Here is a 13849-nt window from a genome sequence, read left to right on the forward strand (position 1 = left end):
CGGTTGCTTGCTTGCTTTGAGGTAATTAAATAAGGCACTGTAAATATAACGAGAGCCAAGACCGATCCGGACCTGGGATGTCCATCAAACTCGCTCGAAGCGAAACAATCGAACGAGAGCTAATCGTACTTCGTCAGAGCATCCCTCAAGAAAAGATGATCAAGAAAAATAGTGGGTAAACGAGCGGAACGAAGCTTTGAAAAATGACAAATCTAATTTTATTCAATTTGTGTGCATTTTATTTATTCAACTCCCACCCACCCGAGCTCCCCAGGGCTCGCGTCCCTCTAGGGACTTTGTTTTGAAACCGAACAGAAGTCAAGCCGAAGCTTTTGACAGATGAAGAAAAGTTGGACCAGTCGGTGTTGGGAGCCATTGTGTAATCCAAGCAGCACAAGACAAATGATGGTGGTTGTGAAGCAACCGTCTTTGCACAAGTTAGTTTTCCCGGTCGGCAACGTTTGCAGGAGAAGGTAGAACAATCAAAGAAACGTGAAGGAAGCGTGTACTGAGGTGGGTTCACCACGTGTGTGTCCTACCAATAAAGTATTATTTATGATACAAGCTATAGCAGTGAGGAAGTGCTGGTTGCCGAGTAGAAGAAGATGTCGGAACGGGTGATAAAGACACAGGCGTAAGCGACAGTTTTAGCGACGACGTACAATTGAAAGCAGGTATGTATGGTCGGTGGTTGCTTGGATACCGGGCTAGCAACCAACGGCACAATCAACGCAAGACACTGGCAGGGCAACATTGCTTGCATCACACACCAGCCCCCCAGTTGTTTGCACACATTGTAGTGGAACCTAGGTTGAACACCTCGTGTGCATCCCGTCAGCCATATGGAAGAATTGGTGTGCAAAAAAAGCTCTTCTAACCAAGGTGTAAAAATACAATCGTCCATAAGCTGTCGGTTCGTTACATTAGAAGAAAAGCAGTGTCTGTTTGAAGTTTTGAGGCGATGTAGCACTTGTAGGCAGTCGACTAGAGAAGAAATTCCTAGAATATGAAGTATAAATGGAGGCTCCACAAGAAATTTAAGTTTTAGTAAGTGTAGGCACAAAGTCAGGTCAGCTTTTCGTTGTAAAACTCAACAAAAGGCTATTTTAAAACCAGAACTACAAAGGAAACGCATTCAAACTTCTGAGCAGTAGCCGTTTCAAACGCGTGAAAACTATTCATTTCCAACTCGCTTCAGTGTGAAAGTTGGGAACCACAGCCAGGCGTAAAACGTGTCAGTGCACAAACGACGACATTTTTATCAACATTTTCATTTCTTTGCTTTGTTTCATGTTTTATTGTTATCCACGGTGGCATATGGAGAACAACTGCCATGAACTCTGCCATACTCCATGCGTTCGGTGCAACGCAACACCCGCAAAACATTTCCGTTGTCCAACCAATGTGAAGAAAAAGTTTTCCTTTTTTGTTGCATTTTCAACTGTAGGGTGACAAACTGCCAGACGGGTCGGTATGGTTCGTTTGGCCAGTTGGGAAATGTTTTATTTTTCAATTTTTATTTCAATTTCTTGTTTCATTTTCAAAACCAACATTCGGTGAGGGAGTAATTTCCCTTAAAGCCGTCACGCGGAAAGCAAAAGTTCTTCCGTCCAGATCAGCTGGATGGAAATGAGACAGACAAAAATAGCAATGGAAAAGAAGGAAAAATGGAGTGTTTTTATCTCTCCCTTTTTCTCCTTTTCTAAGGTGTTTCTTGTTTTGTTCTGCCAATGGGAGGTTTGCACTGATTCTAACCGGAACGGAACTTGTCTTTTCTCTCTCTCTCTCTCTCTTTCTCATTTTCTGTCCACTTACCCATGTACCGACTCCCATCCCTTATCCTTGTCACCGATTCCATGCACAGGAATCTATGCTCGGTGCACCGATCCAAGGAATGCGTGGCGGGTCACCGGGGCTAAAGGGTGAACCGGGCGAAAAGGGCGAAATCGGCTTCCCGGGCGAAAAGGGCGAACACGGTACCAAAGGTGACCGCGGTGATCCGGGTCTGACAGGTGCCAAAGGCGAAAGGGTACGGTTTTGCAAACGAAGAAAATAATCTTACAGTAGAATTAGTCGAGTTCAGTGGCAAAAAATGAACTCCAAAACATTAAATTGCTAAATTTGTTTTTTTTTTTTGGTTTCTTTGTGCACTTTTCCTTTCTTTCGGTAGACAATTGATGTTTTGATGCTCGCTTTATGTTGGGGGACCACATCAAATTGTATTTGTGTGATTTAAGCTTATTTTTATTGGCTTGTTAGTTAGTGACCGAATGCCATTGATGAATATTGATGTCTTTTACTCGATTTGTATCTGATTGTCTATGCTCTGTGTTTTTTTTTTTTTTTTTATTCTCCAAATCAATCCTTTTTCCTTCCTAGGCGGTTTGATTCGACGGTAGAAAAGTGAAAAACCACTACACAAGGAAAATACCCTTTTATTTCCTATTCCCAAAGCAACCATCCACCCCCGCCAAAGAGGTCCCGCTGGTATAAGCATACTGTGGGTGTTCCCGCAACATCTTCATTAGTGAAGCTCCCCCTTTCTTTTCCTTTTATGTTTCAAACTTCCGCTCAAATACACACACATTCATGGTGAAACAAAAACCCCGTGGCTTATGTTTTCGAATCACAAAAGCCGTGACTATGCTTCGCGGTGAAATGTCACCGGAAAACATTTCATCCCTCATGAGACGCACGCTAATGCAAAACAACATTAAACAGCACAACGAGTGCCGGTAAAACAAAAACTACTACTTGACCTTCTAAAACAAAAAACGAATGGTGCAAAGTAAAGCAAACGAAAAAAATTCATCACCCAAACAACGCACAGAACACCGAGCAGAGCAAGAAAAGCAAGAAAAACCCCACCAAAGTTTTGTTTGGTAAATGTTGTTTTTGCTTCACTTTAACGACGTTGTTTGGGGTGTTACGGGCGTCTCCACGGGATTGTAAAGCATGGAGCCGTGGTATTGTAGGCGATGCGATTTAGCTTCACCCGAAAGTTGCGGAGAAAACAAAAAGTTTCGCATCGGTCGCGTACGGGAAGGCAAATAAAAAATGCGTCCACCTAAATATAGCTTAGTCCCGAAGGACCACCGTGTCTGTTTTTGTTTGCTTTTTTACTTCTGTAGTTTGTAGCATAATTCTGTAAATAAGCGTTATTACTGCATGATAGCATTGCATGAATTTTTCAAACCTTTACGTTTCTTAGAGATGGTTTGATTTTAAATGTTTAGAAGAACAGATTAATCTTTCCTTTATGACCGTTTGTCCCTCAGGAAGAAGTGTGTCCTTTTCGTGGTTCTTTTAAGTACATACCACGTTTTTGAACATAAAATTTACAATTTTATTTATTTATTTTGAAATAATAAAAAGTCGTGTTTGATCGCGAAAAGCTACACTTAAATTTACGACATACATCCTACTCTGGAAAATAAACCCCGAAAGGCACACTCCTCTTAACAGAATCCTCCAACTAATGACTTTGTACTAACAAATTGTTAACAAATATCTAACACACCGCATGTCTTACTCACCCACCAGCCGAACATAATCTCTATCCGTTGTTTCCAGCCAATTACCCGTCAATGCGACGCTAATTAATCACAATCCATTATCACCCCAAAGGGCCACCAAGGAGCGCACGGACAACCGGGACCGAAAGGACCGGCCGGCACGCCGGGCATTCCCGGTCTGCCCGGCCAAACCGGTGCATCCGGACCGAAGGGTGACAAGGGCAACACGGGCGAATCGGGCCCACCCGGTCCACCCGGTCCGCCCGGTATCGTAATCCATTCCGAGGGCGCCCGAAACGGAACGCAAGACCAGTGCCAGTGTCAGGCGGGACCACCCGGACCGCCGGGATTGCGCGGTCCACCCGGATACGATGGTGCGCCCGGACTTACGGGCGAAACCGGACTTCCGGGACATCCGGGCCTGCCAGGTGACAAAGGCGAACGGGGACTTCCCGGACCGAAAGGCGAGAAAGGGCCGGAGTTCATCATCAACGAAAACGCAGCATTTAACTCCTCGAGGGTAAGTAACTCATCATTTTCAACGAAAGACACGTGCACACACAGCGGACGTTTCGGAAGAAGTCACACCGGTAAATCACATCACACCCGGTGTCGGTTTGCTTCCCGTGGAGTTTCCGGTGCAAAACTTTATTGGACAATTTATGTGACATCGTTCACATTCCCTGCTGGACTTGGTGACTGGGGATGATACCCGTGGTACCGGTACCTATGTAGGTGCACAAAATCTGGAAGCATTTCAGCTGCCCTACAGCCAACGTGATCATGAACAGTACCGAAAAAAAATAGAACGAATCCCTCCCGGAACCAACCATGCAAACGAGTCGCAAACGCATGGACGGAAGGCTGGATTCGTGGTACGAATCCAAACCAACAGCACAAAAAAAAAAAAAACGGCGCCATGGAAATGGAAGAATGCAGTCTCCGCGGCACAGCTGGGAAAATGCAAACCCAGAACGAACCGACGGGAAGATATGCAGCTGCTTTTCAAACAAAAGAGGATGCTGCCCCGATGCTGCACAAAAGCTCGGCATGATGTTGCACTTCTGCTGCTCGGACGCTTGCTCTCTACATCAACCGTGTTCGTGTCCACGCGTTCCTGCCTTTTTTTTTTGTAGCCTGCTTCTTCTTCTCATATGCACTTTTTTTCCTGGGCACTATCGAGAGGGCTGCGGTAGTGGGAAGACATCTGAGGATGAAGATGGAAGGGTGGAAGCCGTTTGCTGTTGCAGTTTGTACTTTATTAGCTTCCTAACATTGTTCGCTTCCGGGAGCACAGTTCCCGTTTCATACGATCCGTTGCATACATTCAGGCGCAGATGGAGATGGCGTTCTCTCGTGCTGCCACAAGAAAAGGGACAGCAGGGGGCGAAGTGCAACGGTACCGCGAGCGCACAATATGCAACATTCTTCCACGTGCACATTTCATCCTTTTATAGCATTTCATAACATTTTCTTCCGAGTCCGGTTCATTGAGAGACAGCACCGGTAGCACACACACACACACGTAAAAACGACCAACGAGTTGAAAAAATATTAGCTGAATGAAGAATTACACCGATGCAGCAGCCCCGTGTGTGTGTGTGTGTGTGTGTGTGTGTGTGTGTGTGTGTGTGCATGTGCAGAAGCATGCGGGAGTGACGTGCACCAGAATGTGCATAATTGAATTCAAGCGCAAAAATACACGACCCGTGGAAGTATGCAACACGCTCAGCACGGGGAAGGGGAAACTAATTATTTGACGATTAAAATGCTTTCTAGCTCGTGTTTTTTATTCACCCATTCACATTTACATATCATCATTATTTCATATGAATGCCTCGTTTTTTCTCCTCCTTTCACCCACACACAGGCTAACAAAGGTGAGAAAGGTGAACGTGGCCAGCGAGGACGCCGGGGGAAGACGGGCGCACCGGGACCGATAGGACCGCCCGGGAAGCCCGGCGGTATGGGCGAAACGTGGCCAGTAAGTGGAAGCTATTCTACCGTCTTTTTTGCTTTATTTAACTCCACTCATAAAATTAGCTGTTAGAAGTGCTTTGTAAAAAGCTTCGCACTAATTGTAAATGCTTGTCCAATTCCAGGGCCGACCAGGACCGAAAGGAGACCAAGGACCGAAGGGAGAAAAGGGTGACAGCATGGCGTTGCGTGGAGTAAGTATAATGATTTGAATTTTGCGAATAGGAGTTTTACATTTGCTCTTACAAAAAGGAGAAAAATGAGAAAAAAATATAGTTTTAATTAAACCTAGTTTCAGAAAACCTAACTGAAACTCCTTATGGAATGATATTGGTGCCCTCAGCAAGGCTTCTTTTCGACGAACTTCGAATCAAAACTCTCAGAGATAGTTCCATCGCTTCATCTCAGTTTGAGTCTAGCACGTCTCGTTTTGATTATATTGAGACATCTATTGTTCTTTTGCACATACGACTAAGGCAGCTTAAAGGATTTCGTCAGTTTTGGATTGAGTCCATGTCTCAGAGACCTATGTGAGTACTGGAGCTATAACTGTTGTGTACAGTCCTAGCTTCAATTTTTGTGAGTGGAGAAGTCTCCAAAGGCAGCCAGCACCTTTTTCAACATCTATCTTGTATTCAGTGCTGACTTTTGACCCCAACTAGATGAAGTTTTGATCGACTTCAAAGGTGTGATCTCCTGTCAGTATAACTTCCCTGTCCTGTCATCATTTGGCAAACTTATACAAAGAACATATGTAGCTACATAAGAGAGCCTCAAACCATTTTTGTCGATGTCATCAGCGTATGCCAGGATCTTGATTGACTTATAGAACATGGTCCTCAAAGCTTTGCATCTCTAAGCTTTATCGTACACAGCTGCATGTGACTCGTCTCATTGAAACCTTTGCAAATAAATTCTTCTATTATCAGATTGATTTAATCCTCTCCGTACAACGTCAGCTCTTTAACCCATTCAATATGACGCAGCTTTTAGTAATAAATATACAGTGTAATCCTTTCTAATTAATAACATATATCTTGCTCTTGGCCATAACTTAAACCATACCACCTCCATACGGCTGGAGCAAATGGATGAGAAATTCCTTGCAGCTTTAGCTTCAAGCACCTGATGCCTTGAAGATACCAATCCAAAGCGCATACTATCAAGCTGAAACTATTTCACCTAAAAGCTTTTCACTAGATTTTATCACACTCTTAAGAGGAAAAACTGCCCATCAACAGCATATCGAGAGCGTTTCATTTTCTAATCTTCTCTAGCGAGCACTTACTTTTAGCTCTATGCTTTATCAAACAAGTTTTACAAGTGTTCGATACTCAAAGCTAATTTCAAACAATGCGTCATAATATACAATGCATCCCTGATGCTACATGAACCTTTTCCCCCATTTAAGCGTAATCCAGCTGTAACTGTAGCCTGCATCTAAATGAAAAGTTTACCACCACCAGCACCACCACTGCTCGAGATACTCGCTTAATTAATCATGACTTTCTAACAAAGCCTCATGGTGGCCAATGGTGGTGGGTGCAAATTTTAAAGCGAAAGTTTATCGTTTCGGTCCCACCTCCGACACCGACTGACTGGGGCGTGCGAGAAGTAACAGAGATCTCCATTATGCTCCGCACCATCCAACAGCTGACAGCTCGTAATGGATGGATTCTGTCTGATTTTTCCACTCGCTTCATTATCCTTGTGGTGTTACAGTGTCCCGCAAACGTAAATGCCGGACGCGAGCTAGCTCCTTTTCTCCTCTTCGCTACGGAGCTATTGCAAATGGTGGAGTTATTTTTAAAACCTTGTACTATCGGAAACGATGTAATCTTACATGATACTTATAGCAGCAACAACAGAAAAAATCATGCTACCGAACAATCGATCCGACTCGGTTTCTTGCAGCGTAAGAAAACGTTAGCAATTTTTCCCGTCCTCTTTTTGCTGCTATTTTTATTGAGCAAAACTTTCGCTCAACACCGTCGCCTAAGAACGTCCCACAAATCAACCGACGGGTTTATGGGTGGGTACGCGAAAAATCTCCGCATGCTTGCCACCCGTCCCAGCCCCTCAAGCAACGCTCAAGCAACAGTGCATAAACTGACCCGCAAAGCAGTGCGGACATGCGCTGCAAAATCAGTGAAAAACTTCCACCTCAAATGTTTCCACACCTTTTGCGAGGCAAGAACTCGACGGGCGATAATTTTTCTTCCCATCGGAACGGAATCTTGCCGCGCGACTGTCGGCCCACACGGTACACGGCGAGGTGTCTTTACGCTCGATGCAAGCGACACCATCCGAGGTCCGTGCAAGGGACGAACAGTTTCGAAAGCAACGCGACTACATTCCTGAAATCGCTACCGTTTCTAGGTCATAAATTTTACCCTCCTAAAATGCCAGCCAGCCAGCCAGCGCAAGGCATCACACCGGCCACGAACGTGCGAAGGCCGGAGCCGGGACGATGCATTATCCTGGCCCGCGATGGGACGATTATTTGAATCGCTTCTTTTGGAGCGCGTTTCGTGCCTCCGAATGCCTTCCGAGGTTGCCCGCCTCTATTTGCCTTGACGGTCGTTTGGAAGTTTTCTCCTAAATGTTTCCTTTTCTTTTTTTGCTTTTCCCTCATTTTTGGCCAAAAGTTCACCCAGCAAGTTGGGAGCAGTGCAACGGACTGGGTCTAAAAATGAAAATACTACAAATTTAGCAACATTTTACGCTCCCTCAATCGCGGTCGTTTGGCCGGGAAGGTTGAGGTTTCGGTTTGTGGTCTTCTGAGTTGCTGAGCTTCTTTTTTTTCGAGAGGCAAATTTTATTTTGACAAGATGAAAAGAGCTATGTCTTCAGGCTTGGGCGCATAATTCATGTTCTATTTAGCATTAAATTATACGGGCGCTTGGGCTGGTTGCAGGAATGGTGGTGTTGGAACATGATCTGTCTCGTCGTCCGTAAATTTCACTTTCAAACTAGTCTAGATACGGTCTAACCCGTCTTGTAGATGATTAGTCAGACGTACAGCGTAAAGGCTTGTTTTTTATTTCATTGAGTTGGTCTCGATTTAATGCGGAATGGCAATTTAGTGTTAGAGAAAGCCATGGTAAATTTAATACGAAAACTGGGTGACAAAGTTTCAAGGCGAACAAACCCAGTTCTTATAGTTGTAGAAACCAAAAGGGAAAGATTGAAGATGTATTATTCAATTGATTAGAACTGCCTATTTTCTTATTTTAAGACTTCTCACGCGTAATAACTGAGAGCTATTTTGTTGACAAGTTCCAGCACTATGTAGAAATAAGCTTCACTCGTGTATTTGATGGGGAGCATGACAGGCGTTTAATTTTACTTCCATCATTTTCCAATAGATGGCTCTATGGAGACTACTAATTGACAAATGCCACGGTAGAAGTGCTGCAGGCTTCATATTGACGATCGAAAGCACAATCTAATTTTACAATCTATTTTAAGCGGATCTCTTATCGACAAGCTTAAAAGCAAACATTTAAATACTCGCCCCAGTCAGAAAACTTGAGTACTTTGCCCATTCGGATGCACAAGTGCACCCGAAGTACAAACTCCAGCACAAGTGCACTGCCACCCGGAATGCTTGTAGACCCCGTATTGTATTTGGCAATTCTGCGCCCCACATTCAAAGTTTGCCTGCTCAAGAAACTCTAACCGAAGTTGACGGTAAAGCATGATGGAGGGGTCGTGATACCGTGTTTAGCAAAACACCCCAGCTGCCGTCATGCACCATTGCACAATTGCTTTGCATCTTGTGAAGCACCGAACTATAGCACATAACCCTAGCCTTTTGCAAAACTTCCCCCCGAAGAAGTTAATGTACTGCCATAAATAATGCATCACATAAAATTGGGAATGCTCATTTACGGCGGAGGAGATCTTTTTTTCTTGTCGAAAACTCGGGCGCTTACTGACAGTTGTCGCCCGTGCACCGTAGCATGATGATGTCTTCACATCCACCCGTTGGACTTGAACTTGCCCGGTTGCGTCCGGGGATGACGCAAAAGCTCTCTCGAGTATACAACTATAAACGAGTATATTCTCGTTTGTACCGCCGACACACACACACACACACGCGGGGTACGTTCTTATGCGGAATTAACGAAGCAAATCTCTGTCCCAACCACTGTCGCCGTAGTCACACAACTTGTCAACCCGATTTCCCGAGGGTCACACGCTCAAGGAGCCACTCGCTTTCGTCCGCGGACGACTTACAATCCTCCGTCCAATGGCGAGGTCACCGTGGTGGTTGGCTGCGCCACTGCACCGTGCAACGGTGGATACGTGGAAGGTACTTCATTTGTAGTTGACACAGTACCCGTACAAGCGCGACCTAGACATTTCACCACGAGCGCTGTCAGGGACCGGTCCTCGGGAGAAAAGGGGGTGGTCCTGTTGGTGCTGGAGACTGGCACACCCAGCACAAGTGGAATGAATAAACAATGTCAAACTTTTCCGCGAATAAGAGTCTCTACGTGTGTGTGTGTCCTTGTGTGAAATGTGTTCCTTCTGAGCCGGGGCAGAAGGTGCTGAGCTGCGACTAATGTGTGACGCCATGTGTTTGTGCCCGTTTTAAAGGATTAAAAACTTTCTAAAATCCTCGCTTCTTGCTTGCTTTGCAGCCTAAAGGCGATAAAGGTGAACGTGGCATGAATGGGCGCGATGGACTGCCCGGACCACCGGGACTTCCAGCCGCATCCGGTGACGGAGGCGTACAGTACATCCCGATGCCAGGACCGCCGGGACCTCCGGGACAACCGGGTCCACCCGGTCCACCCGGCCTGTCCATCGTCGGCGAAAAGGGTGAACCGGGCATGGATTCGCGCAGTCCCTTCTACAGTGACTCGCAGCACGGATTCTACGGACGGACGGGTAAGTTGCAGCTGGAACCTCCACGCACACCGATGCATTCAAAACTCGTGCTAGTGATTTTGTGTGTGTGTTTTTTTTTCTTTTTAACTCATTCACGCCAAACTTCAACAAACACCCGGGAAAACTAATCGCATATCAACATTGGATACACACACCATAATTAACCACCATCATGTCACGCACACGCACACACTTGCATGCGCTCGTTCGCCCCACTCTCTGACTAAATCTTGTTCCGACCACTTAATGCTGCCCGCCACCACAAGGAGGCCGGTCCAGTTTGGACGAGCTGAAGGCGCTACGGGAGCTCAAACACCACAAGGACTACGAAGACAGCACGCTCGGTAACACACAACGGCAACCAAAAAAATACGAATAGAAAATTGATTTGTTTCTCCACTTTCCATTCTGCTCTTTGGTTTTGGTTCCTTCAACCCATATCCGGTGTTTGATGGGTTTAGCTTTAGTTGTCCATTCGTTCCCACCGATCACCTTCACCAAAGCACACATCACGTGCCCACTACCTTTTCGCGAGCTTTGATGTAACGAATGATGTCTTCTAATGTTTGCTTTCCATCTTTTCACCCATCATCCCACCGTATCCTATTTCCACCTACTTCATTATTGTCACGCGTTTGCGTAACAAATGTAGGATGATAAGAAAAGAGAAACCGGGCTACCATTTTGCTTTACTTCCGATACAACGTAATGAGAAGCAACCGATACGCCCTGCACGGTTGGTTGCATCACAATTCAATTTTCTTTTCGAGTTTCGCAAAATATGATTCCCGGTGCTATGGAGCGAAAAGTAAATGAAACTAATTTGTGTGGGCGCAACGTTTACACACCTGCGTATCGATTGTTTCAAACACTTGCTTTGTTTCTGTTTTTCTTCCATTGTTGTTTTTTTTTTCTGTGATTAAACAAAGGAGGTGGAGCTTACCTCTTGAAGTTAGATTATCTTTTGATCTCGGTTGGTAAGGTATGTGATGCAGAATATTTATTATTCTGAAATACGAAGCCATTTGATTTCTGCATCATCAAATCTTGGTGAACAAAGGCTATGCTGAGGGTAAATATCTTCTTCTTGGACCTACAACCGAGAAGTCTCGGGCCTGCTATTTCTGGCTTTCTGTGACTTTATTTTACCCGTAGAAAAGTAGTCAGCCCTGCGTACGGGTACGCGATCTGGATGGGATTTGAACCCCGATTTATAATATTCACTTGATGCACGAACGCGTAAAATTTGTTTGGTTCTTTCAATTAGGCAGCATTTTATGAAAAGATTTGCTGATTGTTAAGTATCATCATCTTCCATTAGGAAAAATCTATCAGTTAATGTCTGCAACCAACCGTCCACAAAGTCTAATGCAATTTCATCAAATTAAAGCACAAATTACTCTTTACGATGCAATGCTCTCAGCTCCTCAACCACACAAATAGAATTAATGGTTCCATTTGCGCGCACTTCATTCACGTTCCATACTTGCCATACCGTTTGCAATAAAGTCAGTTTAGTTTTGCACTGTCCCGCCATTCCGTTGGTGCGCGAAAAGGTATAGATTATCCTAATGGCGTCTGCAGCCAAAACAAAATCTTCCATTTACGGCGCTCATACTCATAATCTCTTTCCCCCTCTATTTTCTCTTACCATTCAACGCTCATATTTTACTATGTCACCGTCTACCGTTCTATTCACGTCCCACCATTCGAAATCGCATCACGCAAACGTTACTGGAAATGCTGGTTTTATGTTGCCTATTTGTCCCACAACTAACCCTCCGTCCCATTGTCCTCGTCCTCACCACCAAATCTCCCAGAGCGCTACCGTTAAGCCACCAATTCCATTTCCCAAAGCGCGACAAGCCAAATGGGGATACGTTCATTTGTTCGCTTTTGCTTTTGCCCCGTTCGCTCTATTTTCTCTCGCTTCAACCAGCCATGAGGACATGAGAGTGCGTAGCACTTGCTGGAAGAATTATCCTTTCCACTTACCGTAATCAATCTCTAATGCCACGCGCGTTCCTTCTTTTTCCATCTTGCTCCTATGGTTTTGTCCCGCCAGGACCGCCCGGACCGCCAGGACCACCGGGACCGGCCGGACGGCCGCTACACGACAGTGACGAGATTTCGAACAGCTACGGGGCCAACGTTCGCATCGTGCCCGGAGCCGTTACCTTCCAGAATGCAGAAACGATGTCAAAGGTAAGCGTGTCACTTGCTCTGTAACTACTAGAGCTGTGGGTTTTGCAAAACATCTCGCCGTCGACTACGCCGTTCGCGCGTTCTACACAAATCCTTCTGAAAGAGGTCGGCATCAGGTCGGGAATCAATTATTTATGCCCATCAGACTTTCTAGAGGAGAATCCATTTCCTTCCACCCCTTTCGTTCGTCAATCAGCGTAGCTGCAATTGCTCGGAATGGTAGAATAGTGCAGCGAAACATCATTTTTGCATACATTGCGAAGTGGAAAGGGCAAGCAAAAAGAAATCAATCTCGTTCTATCCCATGCATCCCTCACCGTCCAAATCTCTGTCGTACGCAAATAGAGTTGATGAGCTGCCATCACATCATCATCATCATCATCAACATTGTCATATCGCTCGATACGGACACAGCGTGTGCAGTGTGTGCAGAACGTTACAAACCCATAGCGCGAAGGTTTAGAGAAAGCTGGAAGGCAATCGGCACAAAATGACGTGACCGACATTCGCGCCCCGGCACACACACACACACTACGTTTATCGCTTTACGCTGAAGGATGCTAATCTCGAGCTGCTCGAGCAGTGTTTGTCTCGCTCTCTGTTTGTGCACTTGTCCAACCAGAACCTTCAAACCCTGCAGCAGCCTCGGTCGGTGCAAACATTCTTTGCATTTGCCAACATGACAAGAGACTTGCCAAGTGACGCTTCATAATGGTTTCCCGTCAAGCTGGGAACACCGGTTTTAAGGGACGCACACAGTCACAGTGTGAGTCGCTGTTAGCTTGTTTGCCGCTGGTGGGTCAAACGAACAGTGTCAGTTAAGCTCGATTAGCTAATTTAAGCGCAATCGGTATGCCATGAGATGAGAAGGATGAAAAGGTATCATTCTCATTTGTAGTTAAATTATTTATTTATCTCTCAAAGGACGTTTCGAGAAAATCATCAAAAAATGTGTTGGAAGCGTCTCTCGTCTTATTCAAAAGAGATGTAAAGCAAATTGCCTAGTTTTAGGCGGAGATGCTAAAGGCTGTGATGAAGCGCTTTTATCGAAGGAGAATAAGTTTAGAAGTATTAAATTGTAACGTTTGAACTCTTTCTACTAGTATTTTAAATCCAATAAAAGTACAAGTACTTTGTATGCAAACTACAGCGATGGTTCTCTTTCTATGAAAATCGTGATGCATTTAACACATTTTATCGTTCCTTAACATCGCACTTATGCATGGAGAAACGAATTAACCTTATGCCATCAG

At 45.1% G+C, this 13849-nt stretch overlaps 1 protein-coding gene across 10 annotated transcripts in view; it reads left to right on the forward strand.

Moving 5' to 3' along the window:
* LOC118509818 (collagen alpha-1(XVIII) chain) overlaps window positions 1–13849 on the forward strand; it is a 189726-nt gene that overhangs the window by 147143 nt on the left and 28734 nt on the right. For 7 of the 10 annotated variants that reach the window (XM_036050971.1, XM_036050970.1, XM_036050975.1 and 4 more), the window contains 7 exons: window positions 1865–2029; window positions 3628–4035; window positions 5386–5499; window positions 5618–5686; window positions 10142–10391; window positions 10658–10735; window positions 12457–12596. In XM_036050971.1, coding sequence (XP_035906864.1) covers window positions 1865–2029; window positions 3628–4035; window positions 5386–5499; window positions 5618–5686; window positions 10142–10391; window positions 10658–10735; window positions 12457–12596 — 1224 coding nt within the window. The remainder of the gene's footprint in view (window positions 1–1864; window positions 2030–3627; window positions 4036–5385; window positions 5500–5617; window positions 5687–10141; window positions 10392–10657; window positions 10736–12456; window positions 12597–13849) is intronic. The other 3 variants (XM_036050973.1, XM_036050978.1, XM_036050979.1) reach the window with 3 other exon arrangements.

The sequence above is a fragment of the Anopheles stephensi genome, chromosome 3, assembly GCF_013141755.1.
Source record: "Anopheles stephensi strain Indian chromosome 3, UCI_ANSTEP_V1.0, whole genome shotgun sequence".
Classification (NCBI taxonomy): domain Eukaryota; kingdom Metazoa; phylum Arthropoda; class Insecta; order Diptera; family Culicidae; genus Anopheles; species Anopheles stephensi.